Here is a 22,860-nt window from a genome sequence, read left to right on the forward strand (position 1 = left end):
ACTGCACTCCAGCCTGGGTGACAGAGCAAGATTCCATCTCAAAAAATTAAAATAAAATAAATAAAGTAAAATAAAATAAAATAAAAAGTACCTTAGCAGGATGCAATCTCCTGTCTTGGCCCTGCTGTCCTGTGCCCCACGAATTCCTCCTGGCCCCTTGGGGACCAGGGAGAAAGACACCACCAAGAAGCCCTGGGAACCCTGGGCCCACATCCATGTCGCCAACCTCCCTCCCCAGAGCACTCCTGTCCCCTGTTGGCCCTGGGCCCACTTGCCTCCCTCCTCCCCTCCCCAATGCCCCCTCCTTTGCCCTGCCCGGGATGCAGGCTCCCTCCACACCCACCCTCCAGGCAACTGCAGCCCTCACATTCACCACATTGGCCTTTTCTGTTGGTTTGTTGGATTTTGTTAAGACTTAGTTTGTGGGTGAGAGTGGGGCTTCCTCGCTGCCTCCCTCCCCGGAACCCCCCTGCTCCACGCCATTGTCACTGGCCGCTTCCAAGCTGACCTCTGTCTGCGACTTGTCCTCCTCCAGGGCCTTCATGCGGACACGCTGGGCGTCCTCGGCCATCTCGTTGAGGCAGCCCTGGAGCATGGTGTAGACAGCGCCAAAGCTGATGCCGCCAGCCACCAGCGTCCCAAACACAGGGATGCCCCTCTCAAAGGCGCGGGCCACCTGCATGGCGCCGTCGGATGACTGGGAATAGAGCCGCAGGACAGTCTCAGGCGAGACCTCGTTGGCCAGCGGGGAGCGGATGACCGAGCGCAGGTCACCTGCCTGTTTGCCCACCTGCTTGGCCAGCTTGGCCAGCGAGTCGTCGTCCAGACCAAAGCTGCGGTGGTAGCCACGCAGAGAGTGGATGAGCAGGGCACAATCATAGGCAGCCGCCAGTCCCGGCACAGGCAGGGCCTGGATGACGCCCAACACCAGGGCGGTCTTGAGGACTTGCTCTTGAAGCATGGCTTTCTTCTTCTGCAAGGCCTCCAGTGAGATGTCGGGGAGCGACAGCAGGCCAGCGCGGCGCCGGTGGGCGGGCAGGTCATGTTCCCAGGTGGACACCAGCATGGGAAAGTCGTAGCGGGCCGGTGAGAGGTTGGACACCAGGAAGATGCGAGGTTCAGCCACGCCAGCCTCCCGCAGCCGCTCAGCACAGTGGTCTCGGATCTCCTGCAGGACAGCGGCCTCTCTGAAGCCCGATGGCCGCTGGGTGCGTGTGGCCGCCAGGTCCTCGTCCACCTTGGTGCGCACAAAGTAGAACTTCTTGCCCTGGCACAGGATCTCAGCGGCCAGGCGGGTCTCGATGGCCCCGCAGTGGCGGGAGGAGACCAGCAGGAAGAAGTCATAGTGGCTGAAGTCCACCTGCTTCAGGTACTCGTTGGCCGGGCAGCCTGGAGAGCCGGCCCCTGGCAGGTCCCAGAGGGTCACGTTGGGGAACTGTGGGTGCGGGTAGGATGACGGTTGCATCGTGGTCTCCACAACGCCTGTGGGAGCCGCGCCAGGGTCCTCAGCCCCCAGGCCACGCAGGGCGTTGATGAGGGAGGACTTGCCGGCGCCCGACTCGCCCGTGACGCCCACCTCCAGGCGGGTGCTCTCTGTGGAGGCCAGCAGCTCCTGGAGGTGAGAGGCGGCCTGGGGGAGGTTGCCCGACTCAAAGGCTGTGCACAGGGCCTCCAGCCTTTCCTTGGTCATGAGGATGGTGGTTTCCTCCTCCCCAGGCACCACGGGCAACTTTGAAGTAGCCATGGTGGCCAGTGGTTCAGAGGGTGGCGGGGGACAGGGGAGAGTCACAGGATGCGTGATCCTCAGCACCTGCAGGGGAGAAGGGAGCCATTCACGCCACCTGGGCCTTGGCATAGGGCGGGGAGAGACAGACATCACGGATGTGAAGGGAGTCCCCCTGGAAGCCCACAACTCTCTTTCTCCTTCAAGAACTGGGTGCACATTTTTGGCACAAGTTAAAGGGCTTTGGGATCTGGCAGGCCCAGGTTCACATCCCTTTTCTGCCACTAACTTGCTGTGTGACCAGGGGCAAAATGAAGCACCTCTCTGTGTAATGGGCATGACCACTAAGCAGCCTCTTGGAGCACCGGTGGAGTCTCCAGGGTAACCTAGGCACAGGTCAGTTTTCTGGGTGTATGTGTGCCTTGGAGGGCTGTGTGCTTAGAATGGCCCAGTGCTTGGTTTAACGCTCTGCTGACACTGGCTGAAATTTTGTTTGTTTGAGAGTCATCCAAGCTGGAGCACAGTGCTACAATCCTGGCTCACTGCAGCCTTGATCTCCTTGGCTCTAGCAATCCTCCCACCTCAGCCTCCTGAATAGCTGGGACCACAGGCGCATGCCACCATGCCCAGCTACTTTTTACAACTTTTTATAGAGATGGGAGTTTCACTATGTTGTCCCAGCTCGGCTTGAACTTCCGAGATCAAGGTCCTCCTGCCTTGGCTTCTGAGTGCTGGGATTAAGGGCATGAGCCACCATACCTGGCCTGAAATTCTTTGTAATATTTGAACCGGGGCCCCATATTTTCATTTCGTACTGGGCTCTGCAAATTACATAGTCAGGGCAAATTACGTAGCCAGGGCTGCATAGGAAAGGGCCTAAGCCCAGCTCCTGGCCTTGTGGCACAGACCCATTCAGAGGAAACAGCTGCCTCCTGCTGCGGCTGGGACTGGAGGGTGGGGTGAAGGGGACCCAGACCCGGAGCCAGACTGCCTGGGATCAAATCCTGGCTCCACCACATACTCACAGTGATGTGAAGCAAGTTACTTCACTCTCTCCTCACTGTCCTCATCTGTACACTGAGAATGATATCTACAATCATGACAAACCACCTTGTAGGCTCTCTGTCACTGGAGTGAGTTATGACATAAAACAGCCCATAAAACAGCGCCTGGCTCAGGGCAGGTGCTACGTGTCACTGGCATCATCATCATCATTGTACTTATCATTAGTAATATTCTTAGCTATATGACTTTGAGCAAGTCCTGGCCCTGTCTGAGCCTCAGCTGCTCCGTGGGGGATACTCCCCTCCACCTCGCAGGGCTGCTGTGATGACCACGAACCCCGTTCAGCTAGCCCTAGGCTGACTTTGGGTTCAGATACCCTTGGGTTCGGGAAGCCAGGCATGGGGACCACCTGGACGCTGGGAGTCATTTCCATGAAATCCCAGCCCTGCCATGGCAGCCCTTGCCTCCCGGGGTTAAGTTTCCCCTCCCATCCCCCTGGAGCTCCTGTCGTGATGGTCCCCCCTCAGATCCCTCCTCCTCGCCAGGAGCTTCCCTGGTCCTCCCCCTTCCCACTCACCCCTCTTCTGGCCCATCACCTCTAAAATACGTTTACTCACTAAGGGTCTTCAGGGAGCCCCGGGAGAGCTGCTCATGTCTGGATCACTGTCCCCAGTTGACAGGGAGAGGGACTGAGGCTCAGACAAGACAAGTGAGGCCTCCTCATCCAGAGGGACAGCCAGGACCCAAACCCAGGTCCCCAGGCTCCTTCACCCCTCTAGAGAGCTACTCTCCCTTCAGTCCCATGTCCCTGCCTCCTGCCTTGTCTCCTTGCCCCCTGCATCCCGTCTCTTTACCGCCTACCCCTCACCCCATCCTCTGCTACTGCACTCCACCCCCCACAGAAAAGTGTCCTTAAGACATTGTTCCCGGCTGGGCGTGGTGGCTCACACCTATAATCCTAGCACTTTGGGAGGCCGAGGTGGGTGGATCTCTTGAGGTCAGGAGTTCGAGACCAGCCTGGCCAACATGGTGAAACCCCATCTCTACTAAAAATACAAGATTAACCAAATGTTGTGGTGCATGCCGGTAGTCCCAGCTCTTGAACCCGGGAGGCGGAGGTTGCGGTGAGCCAAGATTGCACCACTGCACTCCAGCCTGGGCAACAGAGCGAGACTCGGTCTTAGAAAATAAATAAATAAAATTTTTAAAAAAGACATTGTTGGCCGGGCGCGGTGGCTCAAGCCTGTAATCCCAGCACTTTGGGAGGCCGAGACGGGCGGATCACGAGGTCAGGAGATCGAGACCACCCTGGCTAACACGGTGAAACCCCGTCTCTACTAAAAAACTACAAAAAAAAAAAAAAACTAGCCGGGCGAGGTGGCGGGCGCCTGTAGTCCCAGCTACTGGGGAGGCTGAGGCAGGAGAATGGCGTGAACCCGGGAGGCGGAGCTTGCAGTGAGCTGAGATCCGGCCACAGCACTCCAGCCTGGGCAGAGCGAGACTCCGCCTCAAAAAAAAAAAAAAAAAAAAAGACATTGTTGCCTCCAGATCTGAGCCTCCTATCCTGGGTCAGAAGGGTTCCCACCTATGCCCTTTCCCTAGTATGGTCTGGGTGGGAAGAGTGGGAACCTGGAACAGGTCCTGGCAGCAAGGGGCAGACGAGTCAGTGGTTGGAATTTGGGCTGACAGAGTCCGGATTAGGACCGTAAGCCCCTGCTCTGCACGTGCACAGGGGCCCAGCGAGAGAGCCCTGGGGGACTCACCTGCCCTGCAGGCTCTCCCTCTCCCCTCACACTCTCCCTACTGATAGGATCTCCTTCCCTGTTAACCCAAGGTCAGACGCCGTTGCTAGGACCCATTGTAATAGCAAGCAGCAGCCTATTGGTCAGCCAGCCTTGGTGCAATAATGAGACAGTGATGTCAGGGGGCGGGGCCTGGAGGTGGAGCAGGGACCCCAGGCCCCAGCTGCTCATGGGCTCACCCCCTACTCACACTGGGCCCTCCAGTTCCGCTGAAGGCTCCGGAGAGATCTTTCTAACACTGAGACCTGTTCAAAATCCTCCATGGTCTCCATCACCCCCAGGACAAAACTCTCAGATTCACAGCTTGGTGTCCGGGGGCTTGGCCCTGCTACCACTCCACCCTTCTCCCAGGGGACTCTCAGTTCCCCAGACAAGTGTGAAAGTTGATGATACAAATTGGGTCATTGCTGGTGGGCACAGTGGCTCACGCCTGTAATCCCAGCACTTTGGGAGGCCAAGGTGGGTGCATCAGTTGAGGCCAGGAGTTCCAGACCAGCCTGGGTAACGTGGTGAAACCACATCTGTACTAAAAATACAAAAATTAGTCAGGTGTGGTGGCGCATGCCTGTAGTCCCAGCTACTCGGGAGGCTGAGGCAGGAGAATCACTTGAACCTGGAAGGCAGAGGTTGCGGTGAGGCAAGATCGTGCCATTGCACTCCAGCCTGGGTGACAAGAGTGAAACTCCATCTCAAAAAAAAAAGGAAAAAAAGAAAAGAAAACGTGCTTATTGCAAGTAGACTCGCAAAGAGACTGAAATCTGTCTCCCTGTGCTGGATTCAAAGCAGTATTTTTGGTGTCCTAGGGCAGGGGGATTTAAAAGCCCTTTCACGCCAGGTGCGGTGGCTCATGCCTGTAATCCCAACACTTTGGGAGGCCGATGCAGGTGGATCACTTGAGGTCAGGAGACCAGCCTGGCCAATATGATGAAACCCCATTTCTACTAAAAATCCAAAAAAATAGCTGGGCATGGTGGCGCGTGCCTGTAATCCCAACCACTCGGGAGACTGAGGCAGGAGAATCACTTGAACCCAGGAGGTGGAGGTTGCAGTGAGCTGAGATCATGCCAGTATACTCCAGCCTGGGCAACAGAGCAAGACTCCATCTCAAAAGAAACAAACAAAACAAAAGGATTATTTTTCTTAGAAAAGGTTCGGAGGGTGGATTGTGAGATTAGCAGGTGATTGGTGGAAGGAAGTGGGAGGTCTAGCAAGTCCGTGGGCCATGCACCATTACTTCTTCATGCTAACTCATTGCATGTGCAAATTCGGGGGAGTTAGTATAAAACATGCAGTGGAGATTCCGGCTGTGACCTCGGCAAGCTCATTCTGCCCAAATTCCAGTCGATCATCTCAGTTCCAACCAGTTCCAGCCAGTTGTTTCTTGATCTCACAAGTGGAAGGAGTTTCAGCATTTCAGCAGGTGGTTTCTTTTCTTACTTGCTATCCTGCAAACTCAAGAATTTCTGTTCGTTACTGGTTTCTGACTTTGGGGTACAGTTTCTGTTTCAGTGTTTCAGTAAGCTGTTTCTTTTCAGGGGGGAGGGATTGCATTGGGAGTTATACCTGATGTAAATGACGAGTTGATGGGTGCTGACGAGTTGATGGGTGCAGCACACCAACATGGCACAAGTATACATATGTAACAAACCTGCACGTTATGCACATGTACCCTAGAACTTAGAGTATAATAATAATAAAAAATAAATAAATAAAAATTTAAAAAAAAAAAAAAGCTGTTTCTTTTCTTATCTGCTATCTTGTAAGCCCAAGAATTTAGTCATTGGTTTCTTTCTCTCTCTCTCTCTCTTTTTTTTGGAAATAGTGTCTTGCTCTGTCGCCCAGGCTGGAGTGCAGTGATGTGATCTTGGCTCACTGCAACCTCCGCCTCCCAGGTTCAAGCGATTCTCCTGCCTCCGCCTCCCGAGTAGCTGGGATTACTAGCATGCACCACCAGGTTTGGCTAATTTTTTTTTTATTTTTAGTAGAGATAGGGTTTCACCATGTTGGCCAGGCTGGTCTCGAACTCCTGACCTCAGATGATCTGCCCTCCTCGGCCTCCCAAAGTGCTGGGATTACAGGCGTAGCCACTGAGCCCAGCCCCTTCTTGTCCTTTTTAAGTGTCTCAGTCCTGTCTGCCCTCCTGGCTTCCTCTCTGCCCAGGCCAGGCTCCACAAGGCCTTCTCCATCCCCATTTTATAGGGAATTTACAGAAATGCTACTCAGAGGATTTTTCTGACCATCTGCAGGTCAGTTCTGGAAAGGAGCCTCTGAAAACAACTGAGAAGGAGAGAGAGGCCCAGAAGGGGAATAGACTAGCTCAGAACCACCCTGAGAGCTGGGGAAGGGTGGGCTGTTGGCCGCATAGTGCAGAGTTCTTAAGCCACAGGTGAAAGGGATGTGAGGGCCAAAAGCCACATGACTCACCCGTGCTCTCACTGACTGACACAAACGCACAGAGCCAAAGAGAATGAACGACACGGTTCTCAGACTTTTCCCGACACCAAGCAACACAGAGCAGCAGAGAGCAAGGACTCCCTCCCAGAATGCATGGACACGCACCCCTGCCCCAAGACAGAAGGGAAAGACACAGAAAGAGCCTCAAATACAGAGTCACTTCATGGCTGGGCGCAGTGGCTCACTCATGCCTGTAATCTCAGCAATTTAGGAGGCCAAGGTAGGAGGTTCTCTTGAGCCCAGGAGATCGAGATCAGCCTGGACAACAGAGCAAGACCCTATCTCTTAAAAAAAAAAAAATTAGCCAGATGTGGTGGTGCACATTTGTAGTCCCAGCTACTCAGGAGGCTGAGGTGGGAGGATTGCTTGAGCCCAGGAGTTCAAGGCTGCAGTGAGTCATGATCGTGCTACTGCACTCTAGCCTGGGTGACTGAGCAAGATTCTGTCTCTAAACGAAACAAAACAACAGAGTCATTGAAGGAAAGCAAGACTCAGACAAACACACAGTTACCAAAGCCTCACAAACACCCTCATTCAGGGACACAGACGTGCAGACTTTAAGAGACACAATTACACACTGATAACATATACAGAAACCCCGAAACCCACTGACTCCATTCAGGAACCTCATTCATTCTGCTGCAGCAGCTAGGGCCCCAGAGATGCATCAAACCCAGGCACTGCATCAGGGGCTCCAGACCCAAGAAAATGGAGATAATTGCAGCCCAGTATGATTGTGGACCAAGAAAGAGAGCCAACGCCACCTGCACATATGCACCGATGCAGACTGGCATGTTCCCAAGGATGCCCCTAGCAGCTCCTCAGAGCACCAGCCAGGGAGGGGTTGCACCCTGCCTATCTGCATGCTGGAAACACAGCAATGAACAAGACAGCCCCAGGTTCTGCCCCCACAGGACTCAGAGTCCAGTGGTGGAGTCAGATCCATCCCAAGATAATGATGACAGAGGAGGCAGCTCTGGGATGGGGGACCCCAGAGGGCTGTGGGAGCACAAAGGGGGATGCCTGACTCAGCCTGGGAGTCAGGGAGGGCTTCCTGGAGGAGGCGGCACCTGACCTGAGATCCAAAGGATGAGTAGGAGTGAGCCAGATGGCACATTAGGGAGTTGCATCCCAGGCTAAGGGACCAGCCTCTGCAAAAACCCTGAGTTGAGAGAGAACTTTCATTCATTCAATAATAAATTCAATTTTGGGCACACCTCATTTTATTGCACTCAGCTTTATTGTCCTTCACAGATACTATGTGTTTTTTTTTTTTTTTTTTGCCGGGGGGTGGGTTATGTGGTGGAGAAGAGGGTCTTGCTCTGCCACCCAGGCTGGAGTGCAGTGGCATGATCTTGGCTCACTGCTCACTGCAATCTCCACCTCCTGGGCTCAACCAATCTCTACTACCTTTGCCTCCCAAGTAGCTGGGACAATAAGCATGCACCACCATTCCCAACTATTGTTTTATTTATTTATTTATGTATTTATTCACTCATTCATTTATTTATTGAGACGGAGTTTTGCTCTTGTTGCCCAGGCTGAAATGTGTAGTATGATCTTGGCTCACTGCAACCTCCGCCTCCCAGGTTCAAGCACTTCTCCCACCTCAGCCTCCCGAGTAGCTGGGACTACAGGCATGCGCCACCATGCCCAGGTAATTTTGGTATTTTTAATAGAGACGGGGGTATCGCTATCTTGGCCAGGCTGGTCTTGAACTCCTGGCCTCAAGTGATCTTCCCGTCTTGGCCTCCCAAAGTGCTGGGATTACAGGCATGAGCCACCCCGCCTGGGCCGATACTATAGTTTTTACAAATTGCAAGTGTGTGGCAACCCTGTGTCCAGCAAGCCTGTTGGTGCCATTTTCCCAACAGCACGTGCTCATTTCATGTCTCTGTGTCACATTTTGGAAATTCTCACAACATGTGAAACTTTTTCATCATTATTATCTCTGCTAGCGTGATCTTTGACGTTACCGTTGTAATCATTTCAGGGCACCATAGACTGTGCCCACAGAAGACAGCAAACTTAATTGATAAACATCGTATGTGTTCTGACTGCTCCACTGACCAGCCATTTTCCTGCCTCTCTCCTTCTCCTCGCGCCTCCCTCTTCTGTGAGACACAACTGTAGTGAAACTAGGCCAATTAATAACTCTAAAATGGCCTCCAAGTGTCCAAGTAAAAGGAAGAGTCACATGTCTCTCACTTTAAATCAAAAGCTAGAAATGATTAAACTTAGTGAAGAAGGCCTATCCAAAGCCGAGATAGGGGCCAGTCGTGGTGGCTCACGCCTGTAATCCCAGCACTTTGAGAGGCCGAGTTTGGAGGATCCCTTGAGGCCAAGAGTTTGAGACCAGCCTGGGCAATATAGTGAGACCCCATCTCTACAAAAAATTTTTAAAGTTAGCTGAGTGTGGTAACACATGCCTGTAGTTCCAGCTATTTGGGAGGCTGATGAGGGAGAATTGCTTGATTCCAAGAGTTGAAGGTTACAGTGAGCTATGACCACAACACCGTACTCCAGACTGGGCCACAGAGCCAGACCCTGTCTCGGAAAAAAAAAAAAAAAAAAACAACGGCCGGGCATGATGGCTCATGCCTGTAACCCAGCACTTTGGGAGGCTGAGGCAGGTGGATCACCTGAGGTCAGGAGTTTGAGATCTGCCTGGCCAACATGACAAAATCCCGTCTCTACTAAAAATACAAAAATTAGCTGGGCATGGTGGTATGCATCTGTAATCCCAGCTACTCGGCAGACTGAGGCAGAAGAACTGCTTGAACCTGGGAGGCGGATGTTGCAGTGAGCCGAGATCGCGCCACTGTACTCCATCCTGAGTGACAGAGCAAGACTCCATCTCAACAAACAAACAACAAAAAAGACTTCAGTGGAGGCATTTACTGCAGATGTGCTAGAAATAGCAAGAGAACTAAAATTAGTAGAGTCTGAAGATGTGACTGAATTGCTGCAATCTCATGATCAAACTTGAATAGACGAGGAGTTGCTTCTTATGGATGAGCAAAGAAAGTGGTTTCTTGAGATAGAATCTACGCCTGGTGAAGATGCTGCGAATATTGTTAAAATGACAACAAGGGATTTAGGATATGACATAAATTTACTTGATAAGGCAGTAGCAGGGATTGAGAGGACTGGCTTCAATTTTGAAAGTTCTACCGTGGGTAGAATGCTATCAAACAGCATCGCAGGCTACAGAGAAATCTTTTGTGAAGGAAGAGGCAAATGATGCAGCAAACTTCACTGTTGTCTTGTTTTATTTATTTATTTATTTACTTACTTAATTATTGAGACAGAGTCTCACTCTGTCACCCAGGCTGGAGTGCAATGGCACGATCTCAGATCACTGCAGCCTCCGCCTCCCAGGTTCAAGCAATTCTCCTGCCTCTGCCTCCCGAGTAGCTGAGATTACAGGCACGTGCCACCACGCCTGGTTAATTGTTGTATTTTTAGTAGAGATGGGGTTTCACCAAATTGGCCAGGCTGGTCTCAAACTCCTGACCTCAAGTGATCCCCCCGCCTCGACCTCCCAAAGTGGGTTTACAGATGTGAGCCACTGTACCCAATCAGTTGTCTTATTTGAAAAATTGCACAGACCCAGTGGCTCACACCTGTAATCTCAACACTTTGGGAGGCCGAGGCAGGAGGATTTCTTGAGCCCAGGAGTTCGAGACCACCCTGGGCAATATAGGGGGACCCCATCTCCAAAAAAAAAAAAAAAATTTAATTAGCCAGGCATGGTGGCGTGTGCCTGTGGTTTGCTACTCAGGAGGCTGAGGCAGGAGGATTGCTTGAGCCCTGGCAGTCAAGGCTGCAGTGGGCTGTGATCACATCACTGCACTTTAGCCTGGGCAACAGTGAGACTCTGTCTCTTAAAAAAAAATTGTTAAAATGTGGAAAAAGAAAAAGGAAAAAATCTATCTTAGAATCAATGAAGGTGTTTTGTGAGTGTCTACTCTGTGTCCCTCTGGGGTGAGAATACAGCAATGATGGGGCCGGCTCTGCCCCACAGAGAGGTTGATGCAAAGTATACTTACTACCTCCAAGGACCCCTTGGTTGATGTTGGGGATCCAGTGGTGACTGAGACAGCACCAACCCTGTGGACTGTGAGTCTAGAAGGGAACACACCTCCGTCGTCAGACAGTGATGACCCATGGTGGTCACAATGGGGTTGAAGCTCCCCAGAGAGGTGTGGGAGCCATGGGGATGCCTGACCCAGCCTGGGGGTGGGGATGGAGTCAGTGAAGGATTTTTGGAGAAAGTTAATTCATTCAACACATGCTTTCCAGACACCTACTGTGAGCCAGGCCCTGGCTGGTGGAGGCTGGAGACACAGCAGTGAAAAAGACAGTCCCTGAACCATTTCTCCTGCCCACTCCCAAGCCTCCTTTCCTGCCTGCCCTTTCTGTCTGTGTCTCTTAGAAATTCTAAAGCATGTCCCTAGGAATATATACACATGGTGGCCTCCACCTTCTCTCCACTCTCCACAACCTGGGTAAACCTGAAAAGAGTCCTCAGAGATTCATATTCAATATTTATGTAAATATTGGCTGCCTTTTAGGTGCTAGGCACAGTTTTAGGCACTGATACATTGATGAGTAAGACACAGAAGGCCCTTGCTCTCGTGGAGCTTATATATTTTTTAAATATATAGATAGTAAACAAAAGTAATTAAGGTAGTGTCAAGTAGTGATAAGAAAAAAGAAGAAAAAGGGCCAGACATGGTGGCTTACGACTGTAATCCCAGCACTTTGGGTGGATCACTTGAGGTCAAGAGTTTGAGACCAGCCTGGCCAACATGGCAAAACCCCATCTCTACTAAAACTACTAAATAAATAAATAAATGAAAGAAGAGCTGGGTGTCATGATGGGCACTTGTAGTCCCAGCTGCTCGGGAGGCTGAGCCACAAGAATTGCTTGAACCCAGGAGGCAGAGGTTGCCGTGAGCCGAGATTGTGCCACTGCAATCCAGCTTGGGTGATAGAGCAAGACTCTGTCTCAAAAAACAACAAACAACAAAACAAAACAAAACAGTCCTTGCTCTCATGGAGCTTATAAGCAAAAGTAATTAAGATAGTGTCAAGTAATGATAAGAAAAACGAAGGAAAAGCAAGCAAGAAGATAGAGATGGGCAGTTGGGGAAGGGGTTTGAGGAAGGAGTAGACTGCCACTGGCAATTTTCCCATCCCTGTGGGCATGTGCCACTTTTCCAGCAAGAGGCAGAGTCTCTTTCCCCTTCCCTTAAATTTGGGCCAGTCTTGTGACTTTCTTTGTCATAAGAAGTGACACTCTGAGACTCCCAAGCCCAGGCCTTAACAGGTTGCAGCTCCTGTTTTCTCCGTCTTTCTCTGAAGCTGCTATGCGAAGAGGTCCTGCTACCCTACTGGAGAGACCTCATGTAGAGACTGCAGCCACATGGAGATGAGCTTGAAGCCATCCAGGACATTTCAGCCACAGATGAGCTCCAGCTGAATGCAGGCACAGGTGTAACCCCAGCCAACACCACATGGGGGCAGAAGAACCATACAGCTGAGCCCAGCCAACCCACAGGTTTTCCCCTAACAAGCTAGGAGTGAGGTGGGACCCGTCTACATTCAGTGACTTAATTTGGTCAGACCTAGGGACAATGAGGAACTGGCCTTGGGTGCAAAATGTAAGAGAGTGCCAAAAATTCAGTCATTGAGATAAAGTATATTTTAATGCAATTTTAATGCAATATTTTAACTAATCAAAATTAATGCCAGAAAATCCATGAGTTTTTTTGTTTTGTTTTGTTTTGTTTTAGACAGTCTTGCTCTGTTGCCCAGGCTGGAGCGTGATCTGGGCTCACTGCAACCTCTGCCTCCTGGGTTCAAGCGATTCTCGTGCCTCGGCCACCTGAGTAGCTGAAATTACTGGCGCCTGCCACCATGCCCTGCTAATTTTTGTATTTTCAGTAGAGACGAAGTTTCACCATGTTGTCCAGGCTGGTCTCAAACTCCTAACCTCAAGTGATTCGCCCTCCTTGGCCTCACAAAGCGTTGGGCTTACTGGTGTGAGCCACCATGCCTGGCCCTATGATATTTTCATGAACAAAATATCAAAATTCTAAATAAAGACCAACGCCATGCCAAGCCCTAAACATACACTCCAGCTTTGATGGAAAAATAACTCATCAATAATGTTTTCAAAATCTACATCTTGGCTTATTTCATTTTCAATTGAGAGAATCTCCATGCTTGACAATTTCTCTTAACCAAGTGATGATGTTCAATAATTTTTAATTAACTTAAGCTGAAATAAAACTATAATGCATTTTATATTGTTATAATTAAAATATTTTAACTCGAAATAGCATGAGTTTTAATACACTCACTCAAGAATTTTTTCAATATTATTTTGACTACTTTAATGTTCTGGAAAAAAAATTAGCCATTAAAAAATACATGAAAGGTCAGGCTCGGTGGCTCACATCTGTAATCCTAGCACTTTGGGAGGCTAAGGCAGTCGGATCACCTGAGGTCAGGAGTTCGAGACCAGCCTGGCCAATATGGCAAAACGCTGTCTGTACTAAAAATACAAAAATTAGCTGGGCATGGTGGCATGTGCCTGTAGTTCCAGCTACTTGGGAGGCTGAGGCAGGAGAATTGCTTGAACTTGAGGGGTGAGGTTGCAGTGAGCTGAGATCACACCACTACACTCCAGCCTCGGTGACAGAAAGAGACTCTGTCTCAAAAAAACAAAAAACAAAAAAATACATGAGGGCCAGGTGCAGTGGCTCACACCTGTAATCTCAGCACTTTGGTAGGCCGAGGTGGGTGGATTGCTTCAGCCCGGGAGTTAGAGACCAGCCTGGGCAACGTGACAAAACCTGGTCTCTACAAAAATTAGCTGAGCTTGGTGGCAGGCACTATAGCCCCAGCTACGTTGGAGGCTGTGGTAGGAGGATGGCTTGAGCCCAGGAGGCGGAGGTTGCATTGAGCTGAGATCAAGCCGCTGCACTCCAGCTTGGGCAACAGAGCCAGACCCTGTCTCAAAAAAAAAGAAAAAAAAAAAAAAAAAACCACCCATGAAATCATGAAACCATGACAGAGGGGCATGGGTAAATAGTGCCTTTTGTATCAGGCCCCACGTGGCTCAGCACAACACTGGTCAGAACCCCAAGTTGTGGCCTTGGAAGGTTCACTTGGAAGGTTCAAAGAGAGAGGGTGGGAGGAGGCAGACGGGATGGCTGGGAAGTTGGATTCGGCCTGATGGAGAGAAACAGGTGTTCCCCATGCAGGAAGGCCCCAGATGAAACACTTGAGGCAAATCTGACAACACTTATTAATGAATTAAATGCACACATTTCCTTCCATTGAGCATCCCTGCTCCTAAAGATCTATCCGATGGACCTTTTCATGACTGAAGGAATTTCATTGTCTGCTCCCTGGAGTCTGCAGGGGAAAAAGGACGTCTAGGAGGCCCCATCTGGGTGGAAATGGCACCTGGGGAGTGGAGCACACCCAGGGAGGTAAGGGCCACTTCACTGTTTCTTACTTCTTCTTCTTTTTTTTTTTTTTTTTCTTAAGACAGAGTCTCGCTCTGTTGCCCAGGCTGGAGTGTAGTGGCGTGATTTTGGCTTACTGCAACCTATGCCTCCCGGGTTCAAGCGACTATTCTGCCTCAGCCTCCCAAGTAGCTAGGATTACAGGCAAGAACCACCACACCTGGCTAATTTTTCTATTTTTCAGTAGAGACCACTGGTGCATGCCTCCACACCCAGGCTAATTTTAAATGTTTTTTGTAGAGACAGGTGAACTTGTCACTTTTGATATGAGCTTTCCATGAAGGATTTAGAAGAATGTCACAGATCCATGAGTGAGGGGAGATCTCCCCTGAAAGATTAGGATATTCTAGGCCTTCTGCAAACAGGCAGGGATGGGTGCAGGTTATGCTAAGCTCTCGATATGCTTTATTTTATTCCATCCTCCCTCCCAGAAAGGATGCGTCTGTCCTACAAGAGTTGAAAGCATGGGCTCTGATACACATGGAAGTATTCATGGGTGAAATATGATGACTGGGATTTGCTTTAAATGTCTCAGCACAAAAAGGAAGGAAGGGAAGAGGGAGAGAATATAGGAAGGAAAGAAAGGAGAAAGGAAGAAAGAAGTGTGGAGGAGAGGAGGGAGAAAGAGAAAGAGGAGGAAAGAAGGAAGAAAGGAAGGAGGGAGAGAGAAAGAGCAAAGGAGGGAGGGTGAAAGCAAAGAAAAGGCCAGGAGCAGTGGCTCATACTGTAATCCCAGCACTTTGGGAGGCCAAGGCGGGCGCATCACTTGAGGTCAGGAATTCGAGATCAGCCTGGTCAACATGGTGAAACCCTGTCTCTACTAAAAATACACAAATTAGCTGGGCATGGTGATCCGTGCCTGTAATCCCAGCTACTCAGGAAGCTGAGGCATGGGAATCGCTGTAACCCGGGTGGCAGAGGTTGCAGTGAGCCAAGATCACGCTACTGCACTCCAGCCTGGGCAACAGAGCGAGACCCCATCTCAAAAAAAAAAAAAAAAAAAAAAAAAGCAAAAGAGAGAAGAGAGGAGGGAGGAAGAGGGGACGGTATAGGAAAGGAGGAGGCAGGGAAGGCAGGAAGGAAGAGAGAGATAATTTGGCAAAATGTGGATAATTTTGGACACTGGGAGACTGAGACCTGAAGGGTCATTTAATGACTGTTGCTGCCTGCAAACATTTTCCTGAGCACTCTGCCATGGGCTCTGGGCTCAGTCACATTCTGATTCCATCATAGATTGGGGTATCAGTCTATCATAGATATTATACTATTTTCTCTACTTTTGTATATATTTGGACGTTTTCTTAACGTTTAAGGGGGGGAAATTTTATCTTCTGGTGTCAGATAGATGTGTGTTTAATCCCAAGGTTCTACATACTAGCAGCCTCTTAGTCTCCTTCAGCCTCAGTTTCCTCCTCTATACAATGTGGATAAATAATAGCACAGTCCTCATGATTAACAACCCGAAGACATGACTGTTTCAATTGGTTGAAAGCTTAGTGTGGGCCAAGTTTTGTGCTTAACATACGTTACAATAGCAGCTTACAATATGGGAACACAAGGCTCAGGGAGGTTATGAAACTTGTCCAGGCCGGGCGCGGTGGCTCAAGCCTGTAATCCCAGCACTTTGGGAGGCCGAGACGGGCAGATCACGAGGTCGGGAGATCAAGACCATCCTGGCTAACACAGTGAAACCCCGTCTCTACTAAAAATACAAAAAATTGGCTGGGCACGGTGGCTCAAGCCTGTAATCCCAGCACTTTGGGAGGCTGAGACGGGCGGATCACGAGGTCAGGAGATCGAGACCATCCTGGCTAACACGGTGAAACCCCGTCTCTACTAAAAAATACAAAAATCTAGCTGGGCGAGGTGGCGGGCGCCTGTAGTCCCAGCTACTCCGGAGGCTGAGGCAGGAGAATGGCGTAAACCCGGGAAGCGGAGCTTGCAGTGAGCTGAGATCCGGCCACTGCACTCCAGCCCCGGCCACAGAGCGAGACTCCGTCTCAAAAAAAAAAAAAAAAAGAAAAAAAAGAAACTTGTCCAAGACTACACCGAAGATAAATTGTGAATCCACACCACAAACCCACCAAGTCTGTTTGAGTCCAAAGATCTTTTATTTTTTTCAATTTTTTTAATTTTAATTTTTATGGGTACATATTAGGTGTGTATATTTATAGGGTACATGAAGAGTCCAAAGATCTTCACCAGCCTATCTGGGGCAGCAATTTGATGTATTTGGTTCTACCCTCACCTCTGTCATCAATCCCCTCTGAGACTTCTGGACTAGTCAGGATAGTCCAGGTGATGCTACAGTAACAAATAGCCCCAACGTCTTGGTGACTTACAACAGCAGGTTGCTTGCTCCTATCCCATCTCTGCTGGAGTCCACTGTGGCTCTGTTCAATGTCAGCTTCATTCCAGAAGCCGGCAGGTGGACTCTATCGGGAACCTTGTGGTCCATATGGCAGAGAGAGCAGTGACAGGGCAAATCAGTTTATTTATTTATTTATTTATTTATTTTTTTGAGACAGGGTGTTGCTCTGTTGCCCAGGCTGGGGTGCAATAGCACAATCATAGCTCATTGAAGCCTTGAACTCCCGAGCTTAAGCGATCCTCTTGCCTCAGACTCCCAAGTAGCTGAGACCACAGGTGTGTGCCACCATGCCTGGCTAATTTTTTAAATTTCTTGTAGAGACAGGGTTTTGCCATGTTGCCCAGACTGGTTTTGAACTCCTACGCTCAAGCAATCTACCCACCTTGGCCTCCCAAAGTGCTGGGATTACATGCATGAGTCCCCATACCCGGCTGACAAACCACTCAAGCTCTGACATCTGCTGGAAATGACTCAGGTTACATCCGCCCACTGTTCAGAGTCCCCGCAAGGACATTCCTGTCCTTTCTTCCAACATGGGACCTGCTGACCTTTTGATCCACATGAATCATGAATCAGCAGTCGCAGCTGAGTCCAGCTACTTGCTGTTAGACTTTGAGATGAACGCTCAGAAGTCTCCATCCCTCATCTGCAAAATAAGGGCCTATAATGCCTACATCATAGGGCATCAAATGCAATAAATTACGTGAAACATCCACACAGTTCTAGCCAGACATGATACCTCCTTCCCCTTTTCCTTTTTCTTATTTTTATTTTTTAATTATTATACTTTAAGTTCTAGGGTACATGTGCACAACGTGCAGGTTTGTTATGTATGTATACATGTGCCATGTCAGTGTGCTGCATCTGTTAACTCGTCATTTACATTAGGTGTATCTCCCAATGCTATCCCTCCCCCTTCCCCCAACCCCACGACAGGCCCCGGTGTGTGATGTTCCCCACCCTGTGTCCAAGTGTTCTCATTGTTCAATTCCCACCTACTTTCAATAGTGATATAGATGGAGTATTTGTGTCTCCTGAAATTCATATGTTGAAGCCGTAACCCACCAACATGTGGTATTACAAAAATGACCACAGCAATATTTCAGGCCCTACATCCTTTTTCAGAACGCTGTTATTCTTTTGCCCCTTCCCTTGAACTTGGACGAACAGAATATGGCAAGAGTAATGCTGTATGATCTCTGAGGGTACGTCAGAAAGGCAACATGGCTTCCCTCTCTTGACATTCTCACCCAAGGGTACCTAGTGCTGAGTAATGAATTACCACAAGCTTAGGGGCTTAAAATAGCACCCATGTGTACACACCCGTTAGGAAGGCTACTGTAAAAAACAAAAACAAGCAGGGCGTGATGACTCACTCAAAATCCCAGCACTTTGGGAGGTTGAGGTAGGAGGATTGCTAGAGCCCAGGAGTTTGAGACCAGCCTGGGCAACAGAGCAAGACCCTGTCTCTACAAGAAAAAAAAATTATCTGGATATAGTGGCACATGTCTATAGCCCCAGCTACTCGGGAGGATCACTTGAGCCCAGACGTTTAAAGCTGCAGTGAACTGTGATTGCACCACTGTACTCCAGCCTGGGTGACATTGTGAGACCTTGTCTCTAAAAAAATGTAAAAAATTAAAACACACACACACACACACACACACACACAGAAACCAGAAAATAACAAGTGGTGGTGGCAATGCAAAATTATGTAACTACTATGGAAAATAGTATGGTGGTCCCCAAAAAATGAAACATAGAATTACCATATCAGGCCAGGCACGGTGGCTTACGCCTGTAATCCCAGCACTTTGGGAGACCAAGGAGGGTGGATCACGAGGTCAGGAGTTCAAGACCAGCCTGGTCAACATGGTAAAACCCTGTCTCTACTGAAAATACAAAAATTAGCCAGGTGTTGTCGTTCCCAGCTACTCAGGAGGCCGAGGCAGAAGAATTGCTTGAATCCGGGAGGCAGAGGTTGCAGTGAGTCGAGATGGCGCCACTGCATTCCAGCCTGGTGGGCAACAGAGCAAGAATCTATCTCAAAAAAAAAAAAAAAAAAAAAAAGAATAACCACATCATCCACCAGTTCTACAGGGTATATATCCAAAATAATTGAAAGCATGGTCTTGAAGAGAGAGTTGTATAACCATGCTTATGCTCATTGCAGCATCATTCAGCATGTGCATCACAATAGCCAAGAGGCAAAAGTAACCCAAGTGTCCATCAACCAATGAATAGATCAACATTTGGGTCTATCCATACAATGGAATATTATTCAACCTTAAAAAGGAAGGAAATTCTGACACACGCTGTAACATGGATGAACCTTGAGGACATTACGCTACGTGAAATAAGCCAGTCCCAAAAGGACAAATATTGTATGATTTCACTTATAAGCAGTATCTAGAGTAGTCAAATTCATAGAAATAGGAAGTAGAATGGTGGTGGCCAGGGACTGGGAAGAGGGAAAGGAGGAGTTGTTTAATGAGTATAGAATTTCACTTTTGCAAAATGGAAAAGTTCTGGAGATTGATTCCACGATAATGTGAATATACTTAACATTACTGAATTGCACACTTAGAAATGATTAAGGTGGGCCAGGTGTGGTGGCTTACACCTGTAATCCCAGCATTTTGGCGAGGCTGAGACAGGCAGACCACCTGAGTTCAGGAGTTCGAGATCAGCCTGGCCAACATAAAGTGAAACCCTGTCTCTACTAAAAAAGACAAAAATTAGCTGGTTGTGGTAGAACACGCCTGTAGTCCCAGCTACTTGGGAAGCTGAGGCAGGAAAATCCGTTGAACCTGGGAATCGGAGGTTGCAGTGAACTGAGATCGCGCCACTGCACTCCAGCCTGGGCCACAGAACAAGACTCCGTCTCTCAATAAAATAAAATAAAATAAAATAAAATAAAATAAAATAAAATGGCGGGCCATGGTGGCTCACGCCTGTAATCCCAGCACTTTAGGAGGGCAAGGTGGGTGGATCACCTGAGGTCAGGAGTTCGAGACCAGCCTGGCCAACATGGTGAAACTCCCAACCTCAGGTGATACCCCTGCCTCAGCCTCCCAAAGTGCTGGGATACAGGCATAAGCCACTGCGCTCAGCTGAAATTGGTAATCTTAAATTAGAAGCTAATGTTAATCTCCTTTGGCAATACCCTCACAAACACACCCAGGATCAATACTTTGCATCCTTCAATCCAATCAAATTGACACTCAGTATTAACCATCACACCACCCCCAAATCCTGATTCACAGTCCTGAATTGTTTTATGCCACCAAATTTTGGGGGGAAATATGTCACACAGCCACAGTAACTGAACCCTCACTTTCTTCCTCTCTACTCTCCAGCTCCCCTGCTTCTCCCTTTTGCTCTCCCAACCCTTCCCAACTCCCTGCATTAAATTCCTTCTGTTGAAATGCCTAGGGTAACTTGTCTTTCTGACTGATCCCTATCAATCCATTTCTTCTTTTTCTTTTCCCCTTTTTCAAACCCCATATTTTCACCATGTCCCCCTTTTCAAACCCCATATTTTTTTCATTTCCCCCTTCTCAAACCCCATATTTGTCCAGACTCTGGGGCAGCCATGATCCATAGGAGAGACTGGAACATTTCTCAACCCCAGGGACTGAATCTTGATTAGGTGAAATCAATCAGGGTAAGTCTATCATCTTGCCAGGGATTGGCTGGCTCAATATTGGCCAAGGAGGTATGAGGGAAAGTCTGCTAGGGGATGGGGCTTCTGGAAAGACAAGGATGAGAGGTCCCCCCTTCTGGCTTTGGATATGGTTGTACGAGGCCATGATGCTGCAGCTATGGCCATCATCATGGAAACATGCAGAGGACGGCAGAGGAGAAAGATAGTTTTTCAATATTTCCTTTGAATCGCTAAATTACTGACCTCTGGATACCCTCTGCTCTACCTCCATTTGTATAACATTAACTTCTTTCTTTCTCCTGCCTCCCTCCCTTCCTTCCTTCTCCCTCCATCTTTCTTTTCATTCTTTCTTTTCTTTCCTTCTTTTTCTTTCTTTTTCTTTCTTTCTCTTTGTTTCCTTCCTTGCTTCCTTTCCTTTCTTCCTTCCTTCCTTTCTTTTTCTTTCTTTCCCTCCCTCCCTTCCTTCCTTTCTTCCTTCTTCCCTCCCTCCCTCCTTCCTTCCTTCCTTCTTCCCTCCCTCCTTTCTTTTTTCTTTCTTTCTCTTTCTTTCCTTCCTTTCTTTCCTTTTTTCCTTCCTTTCTTTTTCTTTCCTTTTCTTTCTTTCCCTCCCTCCCTTCTTTCCTTCCTTCCTTCTTCCCTCCCTCCTTCCTTCCTTCCTTGCTTCCTTTCTTTCTTCTTTCTTTCTCTTTCTGTCTTCCTTTCTTTCTCTTTCTTTCCTTCCTTCCTTCTTTCTTCTTTCTTTCTTTCTTTCTTTCTTTCTTTCTTTCTTTCTTTCTTTCTTTCTTTCTTTCTTTCATTTCTTTCTTTCTCTTTCCCTTCCTCCTTCCCTCCACCCCTTCCTTCCTTCCTTTTTTCTCCTCTTTTTTTGGGGGGGACAGGGTCTCACTCCATAGCCCAGGCTGGAGTGCAGCGACACAATCATAGGTCACTACAGCCTTGAACTTCCAGCCTCAAGTGATCCTCCTGCCTCACCCTCTCAAGTAGCCACCATCATGCTAGGCTAACTTTTCAATGTTTTGTAGTGATGGGCTCTTGCTATATTGCCCAGACTGGTCTTGAACTCCTGGCCTTAAGCAATCCTCCTACCTCAGCCTCCTAAAATCACACTGTGATTACAGGCGTGAACCACTGCGTCTGGTCCACATTAACTGTTTCTTACTGCATCTGCCTTGGAGCCTTTGCCTTTGCAGTTCCCTCTGCCTGGAATGCTCCCCTTCCCCACCTCAGACACCTGCATGGTCTTCTCCCCTGCCTCACTTAGGTCTTTACTTGAACGTCACCTTACTGAGGCTCTTACTCACCATATATAAGATCACACCTCTTTGGCAGCATTGCCCATTCTCCTTCCCTGCACTATGATTCCTTCCTAGTACTCATTGATGCGTGATGTATGATAGGTGATATTTATTTATTATGTGTCTCCTCCACTAAAACACAACCTCCATGAGAGCAGAGAATTTTGTCTGTATCACCAGTGTCTCACTTACAAAAGGATGCGTAGCTTGTGACTGATAAAGATTTGTTAGATGAATGTTAAATAAATTGTTTCTGTTCTTTTGGCTGGGCTTTCTGTTACTTTCAGTTTTTGTTTTTGAGACGGAGTCTCGCTCTGTTGCCCAGGCTGGAGTGCAGTGGTGCGGTCTCAGCTCACTGCAACCTCCGCCTCCCAGGTTCAAGTGATTCTCCTGCCTCAGCCTCCTGAGTAACTGGGAACACAGGCACCCGCCACCATGACCCGCTAATTTTTTGTATTTTTAATAGAGACAGGGGTTTCATCATGTTAGTCAGGCTGGTCTAAAACTCCTGACCTCAAGTAATCTGCCCGCCTCAGCCTCCCAAAGCGCTGGGATAACAGGCGTGAGTCACTGCGCCCAGCAGGGGCGGTCTCTTTCAAGGCCCCTAGAGCCACGCCACCTAATCTGTCTGTGCATAGCCTGGAGTGGTTTCTTAGGTAGCCCTCTCTCCCACTGTCAGCCCCCGGTCACTGGGATTACAGGCGTGAGCCACCGCGCCCAGCCACTTTCAGCAGAAAGCAAACGGTTCCTGGCATTCTGCCTATGGTGAGCTCCCCAGTGTCACCTCTCCGCTCAGTCCTCTGAGTTCAGTTCTAGATGCAGCATTTGCTCTTATGCCCACCCTGGCTCCCAGACACTGTTGTCAGTATGTCCCCTCCAGGTTCCCCAGCTGAAGAGGCTTAACCTCCTCTAGCCCCAGAGGAGAGAGGACCACATCAGGTCCCTCTTTGAGGTTAAAACGTCAGAAAAAGGAAACTCAGACCACTTGGCATTGTGAGA

General features: G+C 49.0%; 1 protein-coding gene across 1 annotated transcript; it reads right to left on the reverse strand.

The window, feature by feature from the left end:
- Positions 1 to 415: 415 nt before the first annotated feature.
- Positions 416 to 1,797, reverse strand: IRGC (immunity related GTPase cinema). The gene has a single exon (XM_023190568.3). The coding sequence runs from the start codon at positions 1,742 to 1,744 to the stop codon at positions 416 to 418; it is 1,329 nt and encodes a 442-aa protein (XP_023046336.3). The 5' UTR covers positions 1,745 to 1,797.
- Between the last annotated feature and the right edge of the window lie 21,063 nt (positions 1,798 to 22,860).

Source organism: Piliocolobus tephrosceles, chromosome 21 (genome assembly GCF_002776525.5).
Source record: "Piliocolobus tephrosceles isolate RC106 chromosome 21, ASM277652v3, whole genome shotgun sequence".
Classification (NCBI taxonomy): Eukaryota; Metazoa; Chordata; class Mammalia; order Primates; family Cercopithecidae; genus Piliocolobus; species Piliocolobus tephrosceles.

Bases quoted from the DNA above. Each gene is read 5' to 3' on its own strand.
- IRGC (XM_023190568.3), bottom strand. From the start codon at position 1,744: ATGGCTACTTCAAAGTTGCCCGTGGTGCCTGGGGAGGAGGAAACCACC.